General features: G+C 38.2%; 1 protein-coding gene across 1 annotated transcript; it reads right to left on the reverse strand.

Annotated features, from left to right (window-relative positions):
* Positions 1-428: 428 nt before the first annotated feature.
* On the reverse strand, positions 429-25,118 carry GDI2 (GDP dissociation inhibitor 2). The gene is made up of 11 exons (XM_037510560.2): positions 24,810-25,118; positions 15,815-15,922; positions 13,675-13,774; positions 12,116-12,250; positions 8,075-8,273; positions 7,695-7,826; positions 5,422-5,521; positions 4,244-4,415; positions 1,731-1,875; positions 1,461-1,515; positions 429-1,369 (listed from the first exon to the last, which is right to left on the reverse strand). The coding sequence occupies exons 1-11, from the start codon at positions 24,852-24,854 to the stop codon at positions 1,223-1,225; spliced, it is 1,338 nt and encodes a 445-aa protein (XP_037366457.1). The 5' UTR covers positions 24,855-25,118; the 3' UTR covers positions 429-1,222.

Raw genomic sequence — 25,118 nt, forward strand, 5'->3', positions numbered from 1 at the left:
AGTAAGGCTGAACTATGAAGGAGAAAGGAGGTACCAGCAAAAACCATTCCTAACTACAATCTAAATTACTTGAAACAATCAGTAGAGCACCTAGTCCACTTGACAGAACATGCTTATTAAAATAGCTGCTATCAGCAAAATATCAAAGGCAACTTGCTCTAAACTACCGCTAGAATACATAAAAGAGCTCTAAGATATCTGTTGCATTGTGTTAATATAATTTGGGGTCTACTCACAGTGAAACCAGGTAAGAACAGTTTTACTCATCCAAATTTGACTCTTCTTGTGCTGACTGAGCACACCTCTCCATTTCAGCATCTCTTTCCTAGCTTCAGTTTTAGCTGTACTAAAGGAAAGGAGCATCTGGGTCATGGCCAGTACAATACTTACAAGCTCTCAAATGTAACACATCAATCAAGAGGGAACTGGTTTCCAGAGTTTGGCTTTATTTTGCAGTACAGAAATCATTTGGAGCCATTTTGACACGGATCACTGAAGTAGAGGCTCTGTCAAATCAATACTGCATTGCAGCTTGGTCCATTGAAGAAGCCACAACTGGGATATAAAAGAAGCTTCTACATTTTACCTGCTTTATGATAGGTTTCTTTCCCCATTTTGCTCATCAATTTTAGTAAAACACCGCACACAGGCCTCCTCCAAAATGACTTCATTGTCAAGTTTGATTAGGATTTTAGACCCACACAAACCAAACTTGTAGCTGTGTCATGTGGGTATTTTCATAATACTTGACACAAAATGTAAGAGCATAGAGAAAAACTTAGGGAGGCTATCCCAAATTATGGAATTTTCAATTTAGAATTGCAACGTCAAGAGGACAGATGGCACACAAAATGTACTGATCCAGCTCTTGAGCAGCAAAAGCACGTAATTGCAAAGGCTGCACTGATTAAAAGATACAAATACTGTATCAAGTTCTCTATCAGTTTTGCAATGTTCCCCAAAACTGATCCTTCAGTAAGGAAGAAAAAAAAAAAGCCAGTGTTGGTTAAACTGAACAGAATTATAATTATCAATTCTGAATAGCCACTCCATGAAACAAGTTAATACATGATATTAGAAAGGGGAGGAATATTTACTGGTACAGTGCTCCGCAATCTCAGTTTTGATTACAAAAGCAGGTCTTAGAATAGTGATTTCATGTAATATGCATTATTTGCCAAATTTTAACTTTGTCCTAATTAGATGAGAACATGTTCCGCTGTTACTCTTCTCCGTAGATGTCATTTTTCTTGCGTTTCATTTCCTCAAAGTCAAACTCTGAACCTGTCATTCTCTTGTAGATGTCTTTAATGTCATCACAGGTTGTCTCAAAATGAGTAGTAGCATCGTATGTGCGAGAAATGAAGATCTGGAAATAAAAATCACAAAGACTTAAGACTAGGGATATTTCCCAAGAGAGCCTAACATACCCTCCTTTTCAAATCAATCACCACACTTGCCTGGCTTTCTTTTCCCAAATCTTTTGGTACAAGGAGATCACTGATGCTGACAAATCTGGAGAAGGGAAAAAAAAAAATTAAGTAAATTTGGCTGACCTTGCAACCACCCGCTTCTCTGCCCGAAGTTCAAAGCCCAAAGAACGAGTCTGGTAGAGATGATACCCACACAACAGCCATTGCTTTCACTTTCATGGGATTCACACCACCTCGGAGCCAAAATCAAAGGCTTTACTCTTGATTTTAGCTGATATAAATGAACACATCACTCACTTCTGTTCAATTGGTTCCAAGAGCTCCAAAGCTGGTCTGATTTCTTTCTCAGGTTCCTTGGTCTCCACAGTTGTACTCACTATGGCAATATACTTTCCCTGTGCTGCCACATTGTGTGCAGAGGAGATCATGCAGACATAGATATCTAGAAACAAATAATGCCAGTTCACTGCTAAGTTCTATAAATTTCAGGCATGTGTATGCTCAGGTTTCACCCAAATTTCAATGAGGTGTGAATTAAAGTTACTAGGAACACAGATAATAAGCACCAAAACTATAAAATACACTGAAGAAAACAACAGGTGAAATATGACATTGGCTTCAGATATACCTTTGGAGATTTGTATCCAATGGCAAGGGGCCCAATGGAGCATGGTGAGGATTACTGGGACAGTGGAGTGGGCATGGTATGAAAATATACATTGTATAACCCCCAAAGATAAAATAATATAAAACAACTTTACCTGAAAAACATAATTTGAAAAATAAAATTATTTGGAACAGTATTTTCTAAACTTGAATTCTTTATGGGGGCAAACAGGGTCCTTAAAGTATTCAAATATTTAGCAACTTTCAGCCTTCAGAGACTAAGTCTGTATAGCAGTAAACTGTTGGATTTGGAAATAAGATTTCACGTGCCAGCTCTGCCAGTTAACAGGAAAGCTGGCAAGCCATATTAACTGCTGTGGGGTCTTCTGTTCTAAGGCCTCATTTAGAAAGGTTTAGAATAACTAAGAAAGAACCTATTAAGTACTAGCTTCTCATTTATAAAATTGCAGATCAACATCTCTTAATTTGAATGGACACGATAAACTCACAATTCCATAGATTTTACTTGTGTGTATGCCACATACATTATTACAGAATTTAACACAAAAAATAATTAAAAGGGTGCCGTTACACTTTTTTCAACTTTCATAAACACAGAGACCTGCTTGGGAAAGCTTGAAAGACGTCCAAATTCTTTTATTCTAATGATCTTATGTGATTTAATTTCTTACATGAAAAAAAAAACCCTACTATACAGATTGCACGTTTTTTTTTTTTTTTTTTAAGCTATTGCTTATTTATTTATTTATATTTATACAAGCACTCGGTACAGTCAAAAAGCACGGGAGGGGGGCCTCCCGGTGGTGCAGTGGTTGAGCACTGGGTTGCGAAGCTGCCCGCAGCCTCTGTGGCGCCGGTTCGATCCCCAGCTGCTCCCCGGCCACTGGAGGAGGGTCCCACATGGCGCGCAGACCTCTCCTGCTGCCCGCTGCTCCCCTCAGCAGTGTGCTTCGGTCCTTCTGCCTGCTCTGCTCTCCGCTCTGGCTCTGGTGAATTCTCTCACCCTCCCACGCTTCTGACTGTACCCAGTGCTTGTATAAATAAATTAAATAAATAAATTAAAAAAAAAAAAAAAAAAAAAAGCACGGGAGGGTGAGAGAATTCACCAGAGCCAGAGCAGGGAGCAGAGCCGAAGTACACTGCTGAGGGGAGCAGTGGGCAGCAGAGGAGGTCTGCGCGCCATGCAGGACCCTCCAGTGGCCAGGGAGCAGCCGGGAATCGAACCAGCGCTGCAGAGGCTACAGGCAGCTTCACAACCCAGCGCTCAACCACTGCACCACCAGGGAGGCCCTATACAGATAGCTCTTAACTGTTACTTAAAAGCTGGTAACTTTATAAAAAGGAGGATGGAAAAGCTAGTGGGTAAAAACTGATTAAACCAAAAATTAGGAGCTACAATTTTATTTAGCACTAAATCCTAATGTTAAAGCTGTTTTCTAGGGCCTCCCCGGTGGCACAGCGGTTGAGCGCTGGGTTGCGAAGCTGCCTGCGGCTCTGCGGCGCCGGTTCAATCCCCGGCTGCTCCCCGGCCACTGGAGGAGGGTCCCGCATGGCACGCAGAACTCTCCTGCCGCCCGCTGCTCCCCTCAGCAGTGTACTTTGGTTCTTCTGCCTGCTCTGCTCCCTGCTCTGGCTCTGGTGAATTCTCTCACCCTCCCGTGCTTCTGACTGTACCCAGTGCATGTATAAACAAAAAACAAACAAATAATAAATAAAAACATGCCTCTAAAAAAAAATAATAAAATAAAAAAAAATAAAGCTGTTTTCTAGCATATAGCTAATATTGAATAGAAAGATTAGGCTAACAGTGACTTAAAAGCAGTGTTGTCATCAGCTCAAAAATACACTGGAATCATGTCAACTAGTAAGCATAAACCTCAGAGGCACGGAACACTGAACCTAGGAAAAACTGCTTATGTAATTATTTCACCCTCTTAAATTCTACAGGTGAGGAAACATCTCCAAAGCAGTGAATACAAGTCCAATGTAGGACTCTGGTCCATTTCGATGTAATGATTAGAATGTCCATGAGCTTAAAAGTGATCAATTGCACATTTTCTTTACTATATGTAAACTAAAGTTTCTTCACTATAATAGAGCAGATAAATTTGAGAATTTTGGGTAGAACACAAAACCTTATATCTAGCAAAATTCTACCAACATCTGCTGATCTTTAAACTCACCTGACTTTCGATTCACTTGGTTCTGTGGGATAATAATCTGGCAGGAGTTGGCATCATTGGTGTTCTTAATGGGGTGGCTAAGGACACAGATAACTCTGATCACCTGGCCCACTTTTTCTACCCGATCTTTTACATAGCTGGGATCACAGATGAGCTGCTTACAGCGAGCAATCTATACCAAAACATTAAAATAGTGTATGATAGTCAGAGTCCACAGTGTTTTTAGACAGTATGTTAATGCCATTTCCTTTTAATATAATCTTTCTAATTACAATTATTGAATTATAATCATTAAAATCAACTTTGCCAGTAACTCCTATAAATTCCCCTGTAACACAGATAAATTCTAAATCCTATTCAAATATTAGGAAAACAGTTCCATAATGTTTAGAAATATTATTTTAGTATTGGGCAGACCAGGGTTCAAACCCTTGCTCTACCCAACCTCAAATGGTTAGATTAAATGAGTACTGAATATATTTTAAGGGCTGTCATTATTTGTGAATGTACTCAATAAAAAGTAAATGTTTTGGGGCCTCCCTGGTAGTGCAGTATCAGCACTGTGAGGCTATCAGCAGTCACTGAACCACAAGTTTGATCCCTGGCCACCCCCTCCCCACCTATGGCCTACATTCCAGCTCTTGTATGCATAAATAAATAATTCTTTGAAAAAAAAATCTGTGTGATTTTTTATTTTAAAGATTTATTTTATTTTTCTTCTGCATACAAGAACGGGTGTAGGCCAGAGGTGCAGGGGTTGAGAGGACTCACCAAAGACAAGAGTGGGGAGCAAAACAGATGAATCCGCTGCAATACACTGCTAAGGGGAACACAACGGGCAAATCAGGAGAGGTCTGCTACACCATATAGGTTAGCTCCCTGACCTGGAATCAAACTCAGGTCACAGCAGCAACAGCATGACAGTGCTGAGACTTAACCCCTGTACCACCAGGAAGGCCAAAGATCTGTGTTTTCAAATGAAGCACAGCCTCTTTATCTAATCCTTTATATAAATCAATGTACCAAGAAGAAATCATATAATCTGAAATCCACCATTAGTATCCCTAACAAATTAAGTGCTTTCTGATTAACAGAAATGTCTTCATAAGAACACTATTTTTCCCTCTCTCCCTCAAAAAAAAAAAAAAACAGTTTTTTTAATTAAAAAAGCTACTTACCTCTCCTTCAGATTTTACACCAATCACTTTTCCATCCTGCACAATGATTTCTTCAATTGGCTTATTCAGCATGTAAGTACCTCCATAAATAGCACTTAGCCTAGAAAAATTTTCAAATTACATTTAATAATTTATAAATGTTTCAACTATTAGTGTCCTCATTTACATCTTAATGAGTTATAGGTAATACATATTTGCCCTATTTCCTTGAAGATGTTTTGTCTTTAAAAAAAGAAGATTTAGGGCCTCCCCGGTGGCGCAGCGGTTGAGCGCTGGGTTGCGAAGCTGCCTGCGGCCTCGGAGGCGCCGGTTCGATCCCCAGCTGCTCCCCGGCCACCAGGAGGAGGGTCCCACATGGCGCGCGGACCTCTCCTGCCGCCCGCTGCTCCCCTCAGCAGTGTACTTCGGTCCTTTTGCCTGCTCTGCTCCCCGCTCTGGCTCTGGTGAATTCTCTCACCCTCCCGCGCTTCTGACTGTACCCAGTGCTTGTATAAACAAAACAAACAAACAAATAAATAAATAAAACATGCCTCTATAAAAAAAAAATATTTAAAAAAATAAATAAATAAAAAGATTTATTTATTTATGCATACAAGAACTGGGGAGTAGGCTAGAGGTGCGGGGGGTGAGAGAATTCACCAGAGATAAAGTGGGGAGCAGAACAGGTAGATCTACTATAATATACTGCTGAGGGGAGCAGCAGGCAAGAGAGGAGAGGCCTGCTGTGCCATGTGGGTTAGCTCCCTGGCCAGGGATCGAACTCATGCACAGTGGCTGGCGATAGCTTGATAGTGCTGAGACTTTATAACCCCTGCACCATCAGGGAGGCCCTCTTTTTTGTCTTTTGTAGTTACAAAACTGACAGAATCTTTTCCCCTCAGTTGTAATGTTAGTTTAAAAGTCACTAAAGCATCAATTTTAAGATTCAAAATCATGTAATTATGAATATATTTAGTTATGAATACCAAGCCCAAATGGAGGTATCTAGAAAAACTTATATTGGTCTAATCCTCCTGCATATAATTAAGACCTAACAACCTGACCTAATTTTCTATAAAGGCACCAAGACATGTGTAAAAGGAAGTCTTTTCAACAAATTGTGAGAGAACAACTAAGTATCTGTATGGGAAAAAAATAAACTTCAAAGCTCTACCTTGCTCCACACACCAACATTATTCAAGGTGAAACATATCTAAACACAAAGTTAAAACTATAAGGGTTGAGGTAGGCACAGTTTCTTAATTTTTTTTTAATATATTATTGAAGTTTAAGATTTCAGCTTATCAAAATGCAAGCTACAATCAGGGAGAAAATATTCACAATACATATTATCTGTCAAAAGACTGGCCACCAGGATGTATCAAGATCTATAAACCAAAAACAAAGACACCCAAACTTCAAAAATGTGCAAAATACATGAACACATCACAAAATCATGCAAATAACTGACAAGATATATAAAAGTTTATCAACATTAGTCCTCAGGAAATCCAAATTAAAACCCTAAGGAGGTAGCATTTCACACTTCCATGGACAGTTAAGTTTTTTTTTTTAAACTGACAACACAGTGTTGACAAGATGTGGCTAAAACTCGCAATACATTTCTGAGTGTGTAAAATGGTACACCCACTCTGGAAAATTGGCACATTCCTATTAAACACAACTTGCTGTTATTAATCAGCAATTCCACTCCTGGATATTTATGCCAAAAGTAAGCCAACCTATGTCCATAGAGACTAATACACAAGTTTATGGTGGTTTCATTCATGATACCCCAAAAATGAAAACAACCTAGATTTTCACCCACAGGAAAATGATATATTTGCATAACTCATAACAGACCACTACTTTATGTTTAAAAAAATGAACGTTCAGCATATGCGCCAACAAGGATGGCTATCAAAATACTGTTAAGCAAAAACCTGACACTAATGTATATACATTATTTCTTTACTATTTATTTCAAAAACAAAAGTAATCTACAGTGGTAAAAGTTGCAAATGTAGTAGTGGTGATTATGAGATGATGTACAGGGAACTTCCCTGAAGTGAGGAAAATGTTATCTTGATTGGAGTTTGGCCAACATTTATCAAATTCATTTATCACTGTACATCTGTGGCTTTGCTGTATGTAAACTTTACAGCGATAAAAATAAAAACATATTTCTCACAGATCTATCTTGTCTCATTATCCACAGCATATCATATACTTCCATTAAAGACAAGGTTAGGAGCAATGGAGTTTTAGCAAATATATTAAACATGAATTCTGACCTTGCAAATCCTTGTGGCAGTTCTCCAAGACCATAAAGTGGATACAGGTATGGGCTTTTGCCGTATCTTGCCAAAGACTCACTGTAAAGTTTAATCCTATTAATGGTTTCGCAACATGGTTGATCTAAATAGCTGGAGAAAAGGAAATGCATATAGAAAAGAGCTTTAGTTTTTACTGTTGTTTCCACTTTATACTTTTTCTTGAAGAGATTTCAATTAACTACCTTAACATTCTACTTAAAAGGGTCTACAAGTAAAACCTCTTCTTTCATAGTTATACATAGTTACATGGTTATATTGTTAGAATTTCCACTTTCAAGAGCTGAGAAATTCCGTGAAAGTGCTAAGGAAAGTATTAATCTAAAAACCAAAACACTTACTCATCAGTTCTATAAAGTGCCAGGGCATGACCAGTAAAATCTATAACATCTTGGCCCAAGTCAAATTTCTTATACACATCTCTCATCGCAGTCTTCTGAGGATCAACACCCTCGAAAGTTCTAGGATCTTTTTCATCAAAATTGGCAATATACACCAGGAATTTTCTGAAGCGACGCTTTTCAAACAGCCCCATTAAGCCTAAAACATAATTGTTCAAAAAAGCACACTCACAATGGGAACCGTGTAAAAGAAAAGCATGAAAAGAAATTACTTTTTCAATGCAATTTACAATTTAAAATGGTAGTCTGGATAACATGATTTCTAGTTTCACAACACTTAAAAATGAACAATGACATTATAACTTCAGTTAAGTCTATTTTACAATAATTTTAATTTTTAACATAATTATAAACAGTACTTAAATACAATATGTCCAATTATACCTTATTATAGGTACAAGGTAAATGATTTGAAAAAACTACTACAAAGGTATCCATCTGAATGTTGTTCTTTTGACAACTCTGATCTATACTCAGTCAACTGCCTAAAATTCTGAAAGCTCTTTTCTTTTTTGTATGCTGATACACTCTTGGTATTAAACAGAAAAGAAGCTTAGATACCAAGAACAAATGAACTCAAAATAAAATGCTAATTAGGCTACTAGTCACTTTAATGTAAAGTCCTAGATTATCAGTTTATCACTCTGCACACTATAAAAACAGATGAGGAAACAGCTATCACATTAAAAACCCTTAGCTCTTCCTACTACTAGTCCATATTTTTCCTAGTCCACAGTTGTTAAGGTGTGTTGAGGAAGCAGCTGGTTGTTAACAAGGAACTTAGCATATATGATGTAAAAGCCCACAAATGGAAACCATGAGCCCCCATGAATGTCCTAAGAAACCAGTATGACACTAACATCATTTGGAAATTTCTTTTATGTCTTTGGTGGACAGAGTAATCATGAACAAAAGGAAAAATTGTAGTTGATACAACCTTCAGATTTGATCATCAATACAATATTGGCGAGATGCATATTTACAAAAAAGCACACTCTCCTCCACTTAAGTGCCCTGAATGGATATCTTTATGTTATCAGTGAGGGAAATGCAACTGGTAAATTGCTTCAGTAGAATGTTACAACCAAAAAACTATCCAATGGAACTAAGATGACAAAATGAGTGAGCCTATGAGTCATGCTGGAACGGTAACAAAGGAGTAATATTTATTTCAGGAGAGATCAATAACAACAATTTCCCAAAAGAAGTTCATACACTTCGACCCTGGTACTGACAGATTCAGAAGGCACAGATGACCACAGTCATTGAGGGATGCACTGCATGTGTCCTGTGGGAGAAAGGCTTTGTATGTCACTGGTGGCAATTACTTCAAAAGAACAGAAATTATGATGCTGTCCTAAGCTGTGACTACTACTTACCCATTGTTGACCAGTGGACCACAATTGCTGCCATGTTGAGTACAGAGTGATGAAATTGTTATCTTTGAAAATAAAACCTACAAGGTTTTTTTTGGGGGGGGGGGTAGGTCGTATTCCTGGAATAATCATTGTATGGTAGAGACAGTGCAGGCATATAATCCAAAGATAATGGATTAAGGTTTTGGATCTCTGAGAGTCCCTTGATGGTATTAATTTAGTACTATATAATTTAGCATTACATACTAAATTTCTCCAACTAAAAACCCATACCACCATCAATTTCCAGAGTCTTTTCTTTCTGCACCTTAAAATAATCTCTATAACTAAGATGCTCTGGTAGTTCTACCTCTTAATAGTGTGTTATAGATCTCCTTTCTGCTGCCTTAAGTAGTTTATGTTAGGATCAATCGCAGTAATTGATATAAATATAGGAAAAAGACTTCATTGTTGCTATTTGTGCTGTCTGTTTATAACACACGTTAATAAGACCATTCTGGAAATGTAGTCCAGAGAAGTTGATGTTTAATATTAAAAAAAAAAAACCCAAGGTATGTCTATAAGATGTTTCTTCAGTATTCTGATACTATATACTGAGTGTAAGGTATTTGTCATCTTATAAAACCTAATAAACCAAGTTGAAGGTGGTTATAGTAAATGTATGACTGCTAACTAGGCATCAAAGTAAAAAATTTTCATCTTTGGCTATGATTTCATATAGTCATCATGACTATATGATTTCAAAGGGAGGCAGCCTGTTGAAACAGGAAATGATATAGACAAAAAGGTTGCTAATTCCCATTAGCTACCTCCCTCTTTCCATAAGTGTTTTGACTTATCTACCAACTTAACTGTCTGTGTGGGTATACTGAGAACATACAGTTCCTTAAACACGTAAGAGAAATAATAACTGAGATTCACCATTAATTAAAGCGAAAAAAAAAAAGGCATGACAACTCTACTTATAAACAAGGTCTTGGGTTTTTTAGGTGTGTATATATACATAACACACACATCAAATACAAAATTTCAAAAACTGAGAAGCCTGTGTAATGTAAAAATTTTAGAAACATCTAAAGAGCAGCTTCTATTAAAATGGCAACCAGGGCCTCCCCGGTGGTGCAGCAGTTAAGCGCTGGGTTGCGAAGCTGCTCGCAGCCTCTGCAGCGCTGGTTCAATCCCCTGCTGCTCCCCAGCCACCAGAGGAGGGTCCCACATGGTGCGCAGACCTCTCCTGCAGCCCGCTGCTCCCCTCAGCAGTGTGCTTCGGTCCTTCTGCCTGCTCTGCTCCCCGCTCTGGCTCTGGTGAATTTTCTCACCCTCCTGCGCTTCTGACTGTACCCAGTGCTTGTATAAATAAAGAAAAATAAATCTTCAAAAAAAATAAATAAAATGGCAACCAGTGTGCACACAGTGAATGCACATATATAGAATCATACTACATTTAGACAGAATAAAAGTTTGAACCTTTGAGCAACTACAATATTATTTTGTCACATGACCAAATTTTATCTTCCCAAGCTATAATCTATATCTCTGCTACAGAAGTAAATTTACATATTCTATGTATTCTGCATATTCTCAGTTCATAACGCTATTAAGCACAAAGTACAGTAGCTTTACCTGGCAAGCTGTTTCTGATCAGTGAATTCAACTTCCAACTTTTACCTTTTTTTGTATAATAAACAAGTATTTAATATTCATCCCCTCCAAAAAAAACCCCACAAATTGTTTTTATAAACTTGGAATTTATTTCAAATAAATCTGGAATAAATTTTGGAATTTATTTCCATGAAATAATTTATCTGGATTAAATTTACACTATCACAAGATTTAAAAGAATTTTTAGCCCATCATTAACTACCTTCAATTTAATTAACAGCCATTTTTTTCCTTCCCCAACAGCCTATCCTAACCTAGCCAAAATCTTAGAGGTGCTTTATTTTATGGTTATTGTGTCTTTCAACATTTTTGCTCAGTATTTTCTCCACAAATGTTGAAAGACAAAATAATCATAAAATAAAAAGTACCTTTAAGAATTCTGGTCAGGTTAGGATAGGCAAAAAGTAAATTAACAGAGTTAGAGAAAGTGCCAAAATGATTGAAATAAGGTTTTGAGGTGAGAAAACTTTCTACACTTATGCCAAAATAATTACTGGAGAATTACTGGCATTTTTCCTACTCTCATCCAAACCTTGCTCTCCTGTAAACTCCTAGGGCACTTAAAATAAAACTCATCTACCCTTTAGTTGTATAAACTTATCCTTCATCAACCTGCTTTACGTAACAACTAAACATCTTAAAGAATTAAAGGTCTTTTCTAGTAATGCTTGCTAATCAAAGAGAGGTTGGGATAGCAAAAAAAAAAAAAAAGTTACATTGATATAGTGATGTTCATTTAAACTCTTACTAAGCTTCAAAAATAAATAATTAAAATAAATTCCCAACTGCTAGTCAGTGTTTGGCACAAAATAGACATTCGATAAATATTAGCTGACTGCATGAGCAGATGAATGGTTAATATAAGGGAGCTTAGGTTTTAACTTTAAGATTCCTTTCATTGAAAAATCTTCATATTCTGAGAAAATGTAATAAAATAACTTACTAGATGCCAGGGCTTCTGCTTCAGTGGAAGGAACCTTGTAGATTTTTCCTCCCTTATAGACAAAACTCCCTTCAATCACTTTGAAATCCAGATAGCGGGTGACCTCTGTATAAAGCAGCATCTTAACCAGCTGACCTATAAAAATACCACATAATTTGAATAACTTAAATCCTCCAGTTCCTTCAAAAATTAGTAGAAATAAAAGTACATTTACTGATAATAATTACTTTGCAGTTTAACACTGTCCATTGAACCCTAAGTCTCGAAAGTTGTATTTTAAATGGGAAAATTAGAATGCAAACCAACTGCTCAGTTAAGAAGTATTTTTTAATTTCACAACTTCAAGGTTAATGATTTATCAACATGTTATACAATATTATTAGAAATATGAGGTTCAGGATTATGCTATTGCAAATGGGTTTGTGTTTCCTTAAGGTTCCTATTATTTCTCAAAGAAAGATAATTCACTGGCAAAATTTTTCAGCAATTTGGGCTTCTCAGTTTCAAATTTAATAAATTCATATTAACTAAACATTAATTTCTGGTAAAGACAAACCTGATGTACAACGAAAATATTATCAGCCTGCAAACCTTAGAAATGTAGGTATACTAAAAATAGCAAACTTCTTTAAGAAACCAATTATTTCAAAGCTCATCTGAAAGGATAAATATACAGTCAAAAAAAAAAAAAAAACTTTGAAAATAAAATACAAAGTATGGAGAGTTTTTGCAGCCATATATTAAAGTATATGTACAATAATGTTAATTCACCAATTAGTGGAAAACAATAGAGATGATATATAGGAATATTATAAAAGTTCAAATTAGAGTGAAAAAGAGAGTGATTATTCATTTTGAAAAGTAAATTTCAATCACTACTTTTCAAACAGGCTAATAAATTAGATTTATATAGTAAAGCAGGTTCATGTGACAAATGAAATTAAGAAAAGTTGTGTTTACACAATTTACCTCAAAAGACTTCAGTTAATTAACTTTAAATTTTAGGGACAATTCAAATAAGACCTTTCCACTGAAGCACTCTCAGCATAAAAAGGGGGGAAAGGTATATGCTTTATTTTATGGAACATAAATATTTATACCAACAATTTAGTTTTTCAATGTCCTCTCATAAAAAAAAGTACAAATATCATGGCAATTTTAAAAGCCACCTAGTTCCTATAATTAAAAATGAGAAAAAAATAATATGAAGAAAACTTTCAAAGCCTATAAGCTAGAAAAACCTTATACGGCCTTTGAAGATTCAGTTAGCTAAGACTGTCACGAAATCAACAAGACGAAAAAGGCAGTTACAAATGGTTTGCCTTTTTGTATGTATTGTTTCTTCAGAATCAATTACTAAGAAGTCATCTCCCTCTTCCCTTCATCCTTAACTTACTGACTTTACACCTCTAATGGAGCATTTATTTTTCTGACCCTTCCTTTCCATTGGCATTCAACAAAACCCATTCCCACATACCTCAAATAATACTGTCAAGATAAGTTTCTGCTTTTAAGTCTGATTCAACGTACTGTCACAAATTTAAGTTAGAATTCTTTACCATTAGCCATAAGGAACTTGGGAATTAAGTCAACATTCCAGTCTCTTCCTCTTCCCATTGATGCTGGTGGTGTTCCTGGTAGTTTAAATCTTTTATATAACTAAAATCAAAACAGAAGTTCCCACAATGTAACAAAATTCAACTTTCAATCATCATATTATATAACTGTTTTATGATAAGTGGTTTTGGTATAATAACTACACACCATTTTATCAGGTAAAATATCACTGAACATTTTGTTTTTAATCAGAATTTTTAGCAAAGTTCCAATACATATGTAAATTAAATACTAAACTAATGAATTCTAAAAAAATAATGCTGGGGTTTTTTTTATTAGCGGAAAACCCAAGAACACACACAAAAAACACAAAACAATCCGTCAATGTTGCAGATTTATCAAACACTGCTGATACACCCCACATTATTTGTAGAAATCATTTAACTCATTCTCCTCTGAATGAAAACAGAAGCTTAATTTCGCAAATCATTTATGTATAGTTAAAAATAAATTCTGGATTCTTCAAATCAGAAAAAAATTAAAATTAGCTTCAATTAAATAATAGTTGAGAGGTTCTAAATAAAAAAAAATGCAGTTTAAAATATGAGAGTATTCAACTCATCATCGCTATTATGATAGAACAGAATAAGCAAAGTTGGCATATACTCAATGAAACCTCCTAAAGTCCTTGAGATGTAGTCACCAAAAAAAAGTGTGTGTGTGTGTGTGTGTGTGTGTGTACGTGCGTGTGGTGGGGAATAGAAGGGAAGGGAGGGAAAATGGGGGAAAGGAAGGTGTACATGTTCTTTAAGTACGAGGCAAGGCAGTACAGCAAAGAAAACTAAGCTTTAGAGTCAAATACCTAGGTTCAAAACCATCTCTTTGACTTAAACCCCATACTACTTGTTTTTTTGCTTTTATTTTTTAAAGATTTATTTATTTATGCATACAAGAGCTGGGGTGCAGGCCAAAGGTGGGCATGGGGGAGAGGATCCATTAGTGACAGAATGGAGAACAGAACAGGAAGACTGACTGAAATATACTGCTAAGTGGAGCAGTGGGTTAAACACAAGAGGTGTGCTATGCCATGTGAGTCACTACCCTTGCTGGGGATCAAACTTGTGCTGCAGTGGCTATGGATAGCCTCATAGTGCTGACACTTAACCCCTTGTGCCACCAGGGAGGCCACCCACACTACTTTGTTATCGAAAAAATGAGGATAAAAAGATCTCTTTGAGTGACTGGAAGAATAAACTAGGTCATGTGGCAAAACACTGGAATTGTGCCTGGCATACATTAGCTCTTCATCAAAGGTAATCCTCTATACTCCCGTTCTTATCCTATTTTTTTTTTTTTACACTTCATCTTAGCCAAAAGGCCGAAGAGCGATTAAAGATTTATTTATTTATGCATACAAAAACTGGGTTACAGGCCAGAGGTGTGGGGGTGAGAGGATTCACGAGAGACAGAATGGGAAGCAGAACAGGCAGATTGACTGACATACACTGCTGAAGGGAGCAGCGGGTGAGACAGGAGAGGTCTGCTGCACCATGTGGGTAGCTCCCTAGCTGGCTGGGGATAGAACTCCTGCTGCAGAGGCTGCAGATAGCTTCACAGTACTGTGCTTAACCCCCTGTGCCACCAGGGAGGCCTATTTTCTTATCCTATTAATTTAGAGAGAGAAACTGCTCTAAGTGGCAACCAAGGCCATAAGCTTCTACAAGTCGCAAACTAGGACTCCTGAAAATTGTGATGCTATAGATAACCTAACTAATAAAATTAAAACCACCTATAAAGGACCTCCCCGGTGGAACAGCGGTTGAGCGCTGGGTTGCGAAGCTGCCCGCGGTCTCTGCAGCATTGGTTCAATCCCCGGCTGCTCCCCAGCCACTGGAGGAGGGTCCCACATGGCACGCAGACCTCTCCTGCCGCCCGCTGCTCCCCTCAGCAGTGTATTTCGGTCCTTCTGCCTGCTCTGCTCCCCGCTCTGGCTCTGGTGAATTCTCTCACCCTCCCGCGCTTCTGACTGTACCCAGTGCTTGTATGTATGTATGTATGTATGTATGTATGTATGTATGTATAAATAAATAAATAAATCTTAAAAAAAAAAAAAAAACCTATAAAGAGAAATTTATTACTTACATCTTCCAGAGGTGTTATCGATGCACTTTCTCCCCCATAGTATGGATTTCTATCCATGTGAAGAACTTTCTTTCCATTCACTGACATTATGCCTGACAGGATACATTCCTACAGGGAAAACAGAAGTGTCTTTAAAAGAAGGAAAGTGCTACGGCATGCTTCAAACAGACACTTTAAAAGAAAGTGTCATTAAATATTCTTCTAATAAATAACACACACATGTATGTGCAAAATATGTGATGTAATTTAAGGAAAAAGCCCTAAAGCAACCAAGTGTGGTCTATGGAAGCCTGTGGGTCTCAAGGTTAAAACTAACTTTACTGCGTTAAGACATTATTTACTCTTTTCACTGTGTTGACATTTACATAGAAGGTGCAAGACCAATCATGTGGTGGCCAAACAAATTAAGGCATTAGAGCTCTCAACTACAGTAGACATTATACACTCATTGATTTAAAAAAAAAAAAAGCTAGTTTCACTTAAGAATGTCCTTCATGAAGCACTAAACATTACCTCATTTTAAAAAATGAAAAATTTAAAAAAAAAAAAAATGAAAAATTTTAAGATGTCAAGGTGTGTAACACAGTGTGTTGCCCCCCCAAAAGGTCAAAATTTTGAATAAAAATGTTGTGCCCACCACTGGCATGTCAGACCCCTAATACTTATTTTTTTTTTTTTTTTTTTTTTTTTTTTTTTTTTTTTTTATAGAGGCATGTTTTTCTTTATTTGTTTGTTTGCTTGTTTGTTTGTTTTGTTTATACATGCACTGGGTACAGTCAGAAGTGCAGGAGGGTGAGAGAATTCACCAGAGCCAGAGCGGGGAGCAGAGCAGGCAGAAGGACCGAAGTACACTGCTGAGGGGAGCAGCGGGCGGCAGGAAAGGTCTGCGCGCCATGTGGGACCCTCCTCCGGTGGCCGGGGAGCAGCCGGGGATCGAACCTGCGCTGCAGAGGCCGCGGGCAGCTTCGCAACCCAGCGCTCTACCGCTGCGCCACCGGGGAGGCCACAGACCCCTAATACTTAAAGGACTTTCTTTTCAAACATCAACAATGATATTAATAAGCATGAATTTTTGATAATATATAATGAAATGTATCAATAACTCACAAGATTTACATTACTCAGTAATTCAGTATTTTCCTAATGATCAATGAATGATGCCATCAAATCACGCAGGGGGATAAAAGAGGAATTCAAAGTGCAGGCTAGATAATGGATTTTAATGTTAGAGAGTATGAAATGTTCACGAATGTGGTTTCAGATTCCATACTTCAATTAATCATTAAAAAAAAAATCCTGCCACTTGTGTTTTGGCATAAATCAAAGAATAAACACAATAATCTGAAAGGCTATTAATATTCCCCCCTTTCCAACTACCTATCTTTATGACTTATTTTCATATACTTTAGCTAAAACAATCTTTCAAGGCAGACATTGTAAGAGTTGTTCAGATGTAAAACAATGATAGTCCGCTCATTTTTTGAAAAAGACAAAGGAAATTTCATGTAGCTTTATAAATCCGTGGTGTTTCTCAAATTTTCCAAGACTCCAGATTAAGAAGAATCTCATTCCCTTTCAAATCTGACTTTGAAACTTTTATTTTAAAAATTCATACATATTTCATGTTTTTTTCTATAATATACCCATATTCATTTTAGTATTTTTAAATGTTTTAAATTACTTGCTATCAGTCTCAAATCTTACTTTAGGAGGGTATATAGTTTCTTATTTAGATCAAAACACAAAGTATATTAAAACTCCACAAGGCCCTCATGTCCTATTCCAGTCATCACAATTCCTCAAACTCCTAGCCAGTCTCTGACTTCTAAAGAGCAAAGATTTGTTTTTGAACTGAATGGAAATATGTCAGATACTTTTTGTTCAACATTATGCTTACAAGATTAATCCATGTTTTATGTGTGGTCCATAATTTACTTAATTTCATTACTACAGAGGCTATAGAACAGGAGTCCCACAAAGCACCTAAATCAAATCCAATCTGTGGGCTATTTTTTGTAAAGGAAGTTTTACTGGTAAACACCCATGCCTAGCCATTCATTTACATATTGCCTATGACTGTTTTCACCATACCAGAGCAGCAATGTAGTTGTGACAGACTGTAGCATGCAAAACCTAAAATCTTCATTGTTTAGACCTTTACAGAAAGTTTGTCTAAAGTTGCAAGCAGTGGATTTCAAAGTCTGCTTCCCAATTTGCTATCACATCTAAACCTGTTAGAAATATAAATTCTAAGCAGCTTCTCAAACTACAGTTTACATCCACATCACATGGAGGACTTCCTAATGCTGGGCCTCATCCTCAGAGATCCCAGAGTCAGCAAAGTCTGGATTGGGAGCTGTGAATTTGCATTTCTTAACAATTTGTGCTGATGCTGCTAGTACAGGACCAATTTCCAGAATCACTACTAAAGCAGTGCTGCTCAAACTTCATTAAAGCTAAGAATCATCTGGGTATCATGTTAAACTATATACTTCAATTCAATATATCTGGGATGAAGCCTAATCTGCATTTCTAGTTAAGTTCTCAAGTGTTGCAAAGCAGCTGACCCGTAGACCACTCTAGACAACAAAGCTGTAGAGGATCATGGAACAAATTTGCTACATGAATATACTACAATTTACTTATCCATTCTACTATCGATGGATAGACTATCTGGACAGTCTCTTTGACTAATACAAATAATACTTTGAAAACATTCAAAATGTCTTTTGTGTATGTTGGATGCACATCAAGGGGCATACAAGTATGTTCAACTTCAGCAGATACTGCCAAAGAGGTCTCCAAAATGGTTGTACCAATTTATACTTTCGTCAGCAGGGTATGGAAGTTGCTGTTGTTTCAAATCCTTTCCCAATACTTGTATTGTCTTTTTAAATTTTAGTCATTCTAGTTAGGATGTGGTTTAATTTGCATTTCCGGACAACTAGTGAGGTTGAGCATTTTTTTTAATAGTTTACTGATAAATTTATGGTAACTTCTTTTGATAATATTCAAATTATCTGCCCATTTTTAAAATGGTGTTTTTCTTATTGTTATATTAAAAATTCTTTTTTAAATATTTTATTTTATATAATTCTTACATCATTTTTCATTTTTGCACAATGTATGCATTTTCATTTTGGTTATATTCCCCATACAATTGCACACCCCCCTTATTTTGACCCTAGTCCTTCCTCTCCCCGCTCCTGCCCCTCCCCCCCCTTGTGTGTCTGATTTTGATTTTTACTTTGTATTAATTAGCCTTTTTCCTGGTCCTTTATTTAGGTTTTCTAAATTCCTGCTATGAGTGAGACCATCTGGTATTTTTCTTTTTATTTATTTCGCTGAGCATGATCCCTTCTAGCTCCATTCATGTTGCTGCTAACTGCATGTGTTTATGTTTTTTGATTGCTGAGTAATATTCCATGGTGTATATGTGCCACATCTTCTTGAGCCAGTCATCTATTTTTGGGCATTTGGGTTGTTTCCATAGCTTAGCTATTGTAAATAGTGCTGCTATAAACATAGGGGTGCAGGTGCCCTTTGGAATTAATGTGGAATTGCTGGATCATATGGAAGCTCTATGTTTAGTAGGTCCAGAAATCTCCACACAGCTCTCCATAGTGGTTGGACCAGTTTGCACTCCCACCAACAGTGCAGAAGAGTTCCTTTTTCTCCACACCCTCGCCAACATTTGTTGTTGCTAGTTTTTTTAATATGTGCCATTCTCACTGGTGTAAGATGGTATCTCATTTGTAGTTTTGATTTGCATTTCCCTTATTGCAAGTGACAATGAACATTTTTTCATATGCCTGTTGGCCATTTGCATTTTCTCCTTGGAGAAGTTTCTTTTTAGCTCTTCTGCCCATTTTTTGACTGGATTATTTTCTTTGTTTGTGTTGAGTCTCATCAGCTCTTTGTAGATTTTTGTGATCAGTCCTTTATCATTAGTGTTGGGTGCAAAAATGTTTTCCCAGTCGGTGGGGTTTCTCTTTGTTTTGGTTATTGTCTCTTTTGCTGTGCAGAAGCTCTTTAATTTGATATAGTCCAGCTGTTTGGCCCATATTAAAAATTCTTTATAGGACCTCCCTGGTGGTGCAGCAGGTTGAGCCCAGTGCTGTGAAGCTGTCTGCAGCCTCTACAGCGTGGGTTCAATTCCTGGCCGGCCAGGGAGAGACCCACATGGCTCAGCAGACCTCTCCTGTCTCTCCCACTGCTCCCCTCAGCAGTGATTTCAGTCCGTCTGCCTGTTCTGCTCCCCGCTCCATCTCTGGTGAATCTTCTTACCCTCCCATGCCTCCGGCCTGCCCCCCAGCTCCTGTATAAATAAATCTTTAAAGAAAAATTATTTATATATTCCAGATATGTAAAAGACCTTTCTGGTTATTACGTATTACAAATATCTTCCATTTGGTAGCTTGTCTTTTCAATTTCTCAATGTTGTCTTGAAAAACACAACTGAAATACAAAGTTCAACTCTAACTAATCAAAAGCAACTCACTTGTTCTAAACAAGTTCTTTTGGTATGACTTGGTAGCTTAATTTTTGGTTCTGGAAATGCTCAAAAATAATTCCATGTAGATTAATGGTAATTGCCCATAAAGGATCACAATAGTTACAGTTAGCTTAAATAACTAAAATTGGGCATGTTACTACTCCAGTTGAGTCTTTTAATTAGGTGCTATGAGGGGAAATAGAGGCAACTGCAGATTACAATGTGAGTCAAAACATTTAATTTACCAAAAAGTATTTCAAACCAAATGTTTCCCTACTACCTCTACATGCTAAAATACGACTATAATCCGATCCTTATTCTACTGGGCCAGAATGCTTATGGTTAATTGAAAATACCAACTGCCTGCAAGATATTTATACCTTCCAAAGATATTTGTACATACTGGTCCAATAATCACTACTATGGTTAATAGAAAGTCCTTGTCTACAGAACTCAACATAGGAATGGCAAGGATTTTCAAAAAGCAAAACCAAGAGGCAATTTATAGTTCAGTATTTTAAAATCAAGTACAAAAACTCATCTTTGAAATCACAAAATTTTATAAGGGGGGAAGTATGTCTGGGATGTATAACAATTTCATTAAAGATATAATGCTGAGAATAATCTGGTTAGACTGAAGTACACATTTCTATTCATAACTCCTTACTAGAATAATGTAGAACAGAACAACAAAAATACCTTGAGACCCACGAAAAGCTATTGTGCTTAACTTTAGATGCTATTTCTAAGATTCATGAGTTTACTTACAACCAAGCCCAACATTAACTATAAATAGCGAACTAGACTATCAGAAGCTATATACACAAGCTGAAATCAAAGAAAAGTGAAAGTTAACCGTCTAACAACAAGGAAGAGGGATGAGCAGGAATAAAAAGTAAATTAACAAAGAACTCACAATGCTGAGCAGACTGAGATCATAATCTAAAGAAGGTTAAAGTTCCTACAAAGCTTACTGGGTTGCAATGGCTTCATTATATTACAGCACAGCACAATAATTAATCTTCATGATGTGAAATTTTAGTTATCAAGTAAACTATGTGCCTTCATTTATTGAAGAAGCTGGGACATCATTTGGAAAGGCTTTTATCCAAAAGTTGTAGTTCTTTAAAGGGTAATACTCAATTCCCTAAAAAATTCAATTATGTGAACTATACCATTTCTTCTGGACAAAAAAATGAAGATATTGTGCCAATTTAAACCAAATTGTTTTATGCCTTCTCCACTGAAGCCACTATTAGTATTTGTAGATTAATATTACCTTACTTCAGATGTAACAACTTATACAATGACAACCTTAGGCAACAAAGATAAACTCCTTACACTTTCTTTTAAAAGTAACAAGTTAAGGGCCTCCCCGGTGGCGCAGCGGTTGACTGCTGGATTGCGAGGCTGCCCGCAGCCTCTGTGGCGCCAGTTCGATCCCTGGCTGCTCCCCGGCCACCGGAGGAGGGTCCCACATGGCGCGCAGACCTCTCCGGCCGCCCGCTGCTCCCCTCAGCAGTGTACTTTGGTCCTTCTGCCTGCTCTGCTCCCCGCTCTGGCTCTGGTGAATTCTCTCACCCTCCCGCGCTTCTGACTGTACCCAGTGCTTGTGTAAACAAAATAAATAAATAAATAAAATATGCCTCTATTAAAAAAAAAATAATAAAAGAACATTAAATAAATAAATAAATAAAAATAAAAGTAACAAGTTAATAGCACTAAAAGCACTTGGCACACTGGCATCATGTAATATCTGGTACCATAAATGCCATGCCTGCTGTGAGGTATTTATAAGCCCAAAATTATGAAAATTAAATGGTATCTTCACTCCAAATACTCAAAGTGAATTCTACCTTGTGGGTTTTTAGCTTTAGTAGTCTCTTAATTTAAATTTAAATAATATACGTCCTTGTGTATCTAAATATTAGTGTACAAGGGCCTCCCCTGGTGGCGCAGCGGTTGAGCGCTGGGTTGCGAGGCTAGGCTGCCCACAGCCTCTGCAGCGCCAGTTTGATCCCAGGCCACTGGGGAGGGGCCCACAAAATAAATAAATAAATAAATAAATAAATAAATAAATAAATTAGTATGCAAGATTTGATACTATCAAAATCATCCTGTCACTACTACTGTCAATGATGGTGATTGCTATGAATTGATAAAATTCTCAAAGAACATCTCACAAAACAATCTAAGCAGACTGATAAGGATTAAAGTTATCACAACTATGTAATGACAGCAGAAATTGGTGTGATTTCTAGTTATGCAATCATCACTCATCCAAAAGGTCACAATTCATACAAATGAAAATTTAAAGTGCATTATATTAACTTGGTTTCAATACTCTTTTTTTAAGTCTGTGCCATCTTTGATAAAAGTGATGCTTCTGAAGTAACATAGTATGTAGCTCTCTGCATGATGATGGATTTGCACTCTTCTGTCCATTTTTAACTTACCTTATTCAAGAGCAAATATGAAAGGTCAGGAGTAACCTCAGAATAACAGTGGAAGGAACTGGCTCTTACAATATGCTGGCAGCAACAGTGCCCATTCCAATGGGCAAAATCCACCACAAACTACTAAACCCAATCAGAATCCCAATTAGGCTCTTTATAGATAGTAAAAATTTAAAAACGAACAAAAAACCTGCAGTAGTAGCTAGGTCTATTCATTTGGATATCCAAGAGTTTTCAAACTCAACATCAAAAAAGAAATTCATCTGAATCTCTCATATTCGAAATGACCCAGTAGCTTTCTGAGTAATTAAGCTCATCTATTTGGTATTTTTTCCTATGGAGTCACATATCTTTTTGTGGACTGATCAAACACAATGAAGCATTTAAAAATTGGTTTTCTCCAAAAAATCACCATATTTCACTATAAACAGAAAAATGGCCAGCCAGAGAAATGCTATTTTAATTCTTAACAGCTTTTACCTAAAAAAAAAAATTAGTGAAATCAAAGTTCAAAGGTTTTCTCTTGTGTAGAGAAATCTTAAAATAGTTATTTGGGGTGTTACCTGGAATGAGTATTAATTTGATCCCAAATGAAGAATACAATCCAACAAATCTGAAGTGATGGTTTGTTTACATTAAGTGACTCTGGACTTTGAGGTCAGGTTTTTACATAGAATACACAAGATTTATAACAGGGTTTATCTTTTTACGATGAAATACCCCCCACCTCCCCAACAAAAACCCGGGCAATATAAATGGTGCTCTCTTCAAATGGAATTTTTTTGCAAGATGAGATTTCATTTTCTTTAAGAAAGCACAAAGAGAATTAATTACCAGACACAATACCTGCCTACATCATCTGCACACTATTATTTAAAGATCTCTTTAGAAGACAGGTACCCAGAAAAAATTAATTTACCACATTAGGAACACCATGCATTCACATGATGACTGTATTCTTTATGTAGTTATCGATTTATCTTCCAACTCCCTGAAGAGAGTACAGTGCTAGAGAACCTAGCTTATAGCGCTGCATCGCCCATCCATCTCTTAGGGGAAAGCAACCAGAAGAGACAATAGACGCAAGGAGCAGACCAAACAAAAGAAAATGACAGAAAAGGTCAAATGAGAAAGCAGTTGGCAGAAAACTTCTGAGAAAACTCACTTCCAGCTCGACAGATGCTCAACAAAGCGGGAGGGTGGTTAACAGATACGGGCAAATAATCTCACTTGGAGTGGCAGAGGGCGATTAAATTCTCCTATTTCCCCCCAAATCTCAAACGAACTCTCTAACAATTACAAAACAGTGCCTGTCCCCTAACTCGTCACCAAAACGTCTCCTCGGTTTTGGTCGCCAAAGCTGACTCCAGCGGCTGTTGGCTAAATAGGAAATGCAACTCGAAGTACTTCCACCCTCCCCCATCCCGCCTGGGGCCTCTCGGTTTCCAAAGGAGGTGGAGGACATCCGTACCCCACAGTACGGAATTTAAATTTTTTTTCCTTTTCCTTAGCAAAGTGAAACTCTCATTCACCACCACCACCTGCTTCACTTCTTCGTGACGATTCGTCAACTCCCTGGCCGGGTTTCCACCTCCCGCTGCTTCCTGCCACATTCACAGACGGCGCCCTCCAACCTCGCCGAGGCTGCGGGCGGCGCGCCCCAGCACGCCGGTCCCCGCCGCAGCCCGGCCTCCGGGGCGCGCGCCCACCCCGCGCCCCACCCCCGCGCCCGCTCCCCTCGGAACAAAACCCGGAACCGCGAAGAAACTGTCTCCACCGGGAAACGCTCCGAAGCGCAGCTCCGGGGCCGGGCACCCGCCCGCAACTCGGCGGCCGCTCCGGGGGGCCCGGCCTCTCGCGGCGCCGGGGCGCAAAGGGTGGACGCGGGAGGACGCCGCGGGAGGAGCAAGAGGGGGGGCACCCGCGGTTCGCCCCCCCCCCGGAACCCCAGTCCCTCCAGCCCTCCCTCCCCGCAGCCCCCCGGCCCCCGGCCCGCCCCGGCCCGCGCGCTCTCCTCAGTCCTCGGCCGGCGCCCGGAACTCACCGTCAGGCCGGTGCCCAGCACAATCACGTCGTACTCCTCATTCATGGCGGGCAGGGCGCGGACCGAAGCCCAGAGAAGAAAGAGAAAGACCCGGGAGTCTAGGGGCCAGGAGTTACACAGCCACCCGGAGGAGGCGGAGGAAGCGCCGAGGCTGGTCTCCGGGCCTGAAGGAAAAGGGAAGCCGGGAGGAGAGGTAAAACAGCTGAGCAGGGAGGCCGGCCGCCACCTCAGACGGAAAGCGAAGAGCCGGGCCGGCGGGGGAGGAAGGGCAGGGAGTGAAGGCAGAGGCGGGCGGCGACCCGGGCCTCC

This window comes from Talpa occidentalis, unplaced genomic scaffold (genome assembly GCF_014898055.3).
Source record: "Talpa occidentalis isolate TD23 unplaced genomic scaffold, MPIMG_talOcc4v2.1 talOcc4.14, whole genome shotgun sequence".
Classification (NCBI taxonomy): Eukaryota; Metazoa; Chordata; class Mammalia; order Eulipotyphla; family Talpidae; genus Talpa; species Talpa occidentalis.

What these genes read in the sequence shown, in the direction of transcription:
- GDI2 (XM_037510560.2), bottom strand. Translation starts at nt 24,854, where the DNA reads ATGAATGAGGAGTACGACGTGATTGTGCTGGGCACCGGCCTGACG. An exon ending in CTGCCACAAGGATTTGCAAG is followed by an intron (nt 5,522 to 7,694) that starts GTCAGAATTCAT and finishes AAATTTTTCTAG; the next exon opens with GCTAAGTGCTATTTATGGAG. An exon ending in ATTTGGGAAAAGAAAGCCAG is followed by an intron (nt 1,370 to 1,460) that starts GCAAGTGTGGTG and finishes TTTTATTTCCAG; the next exon opens with ATCTTCATTTCTCGCACATA.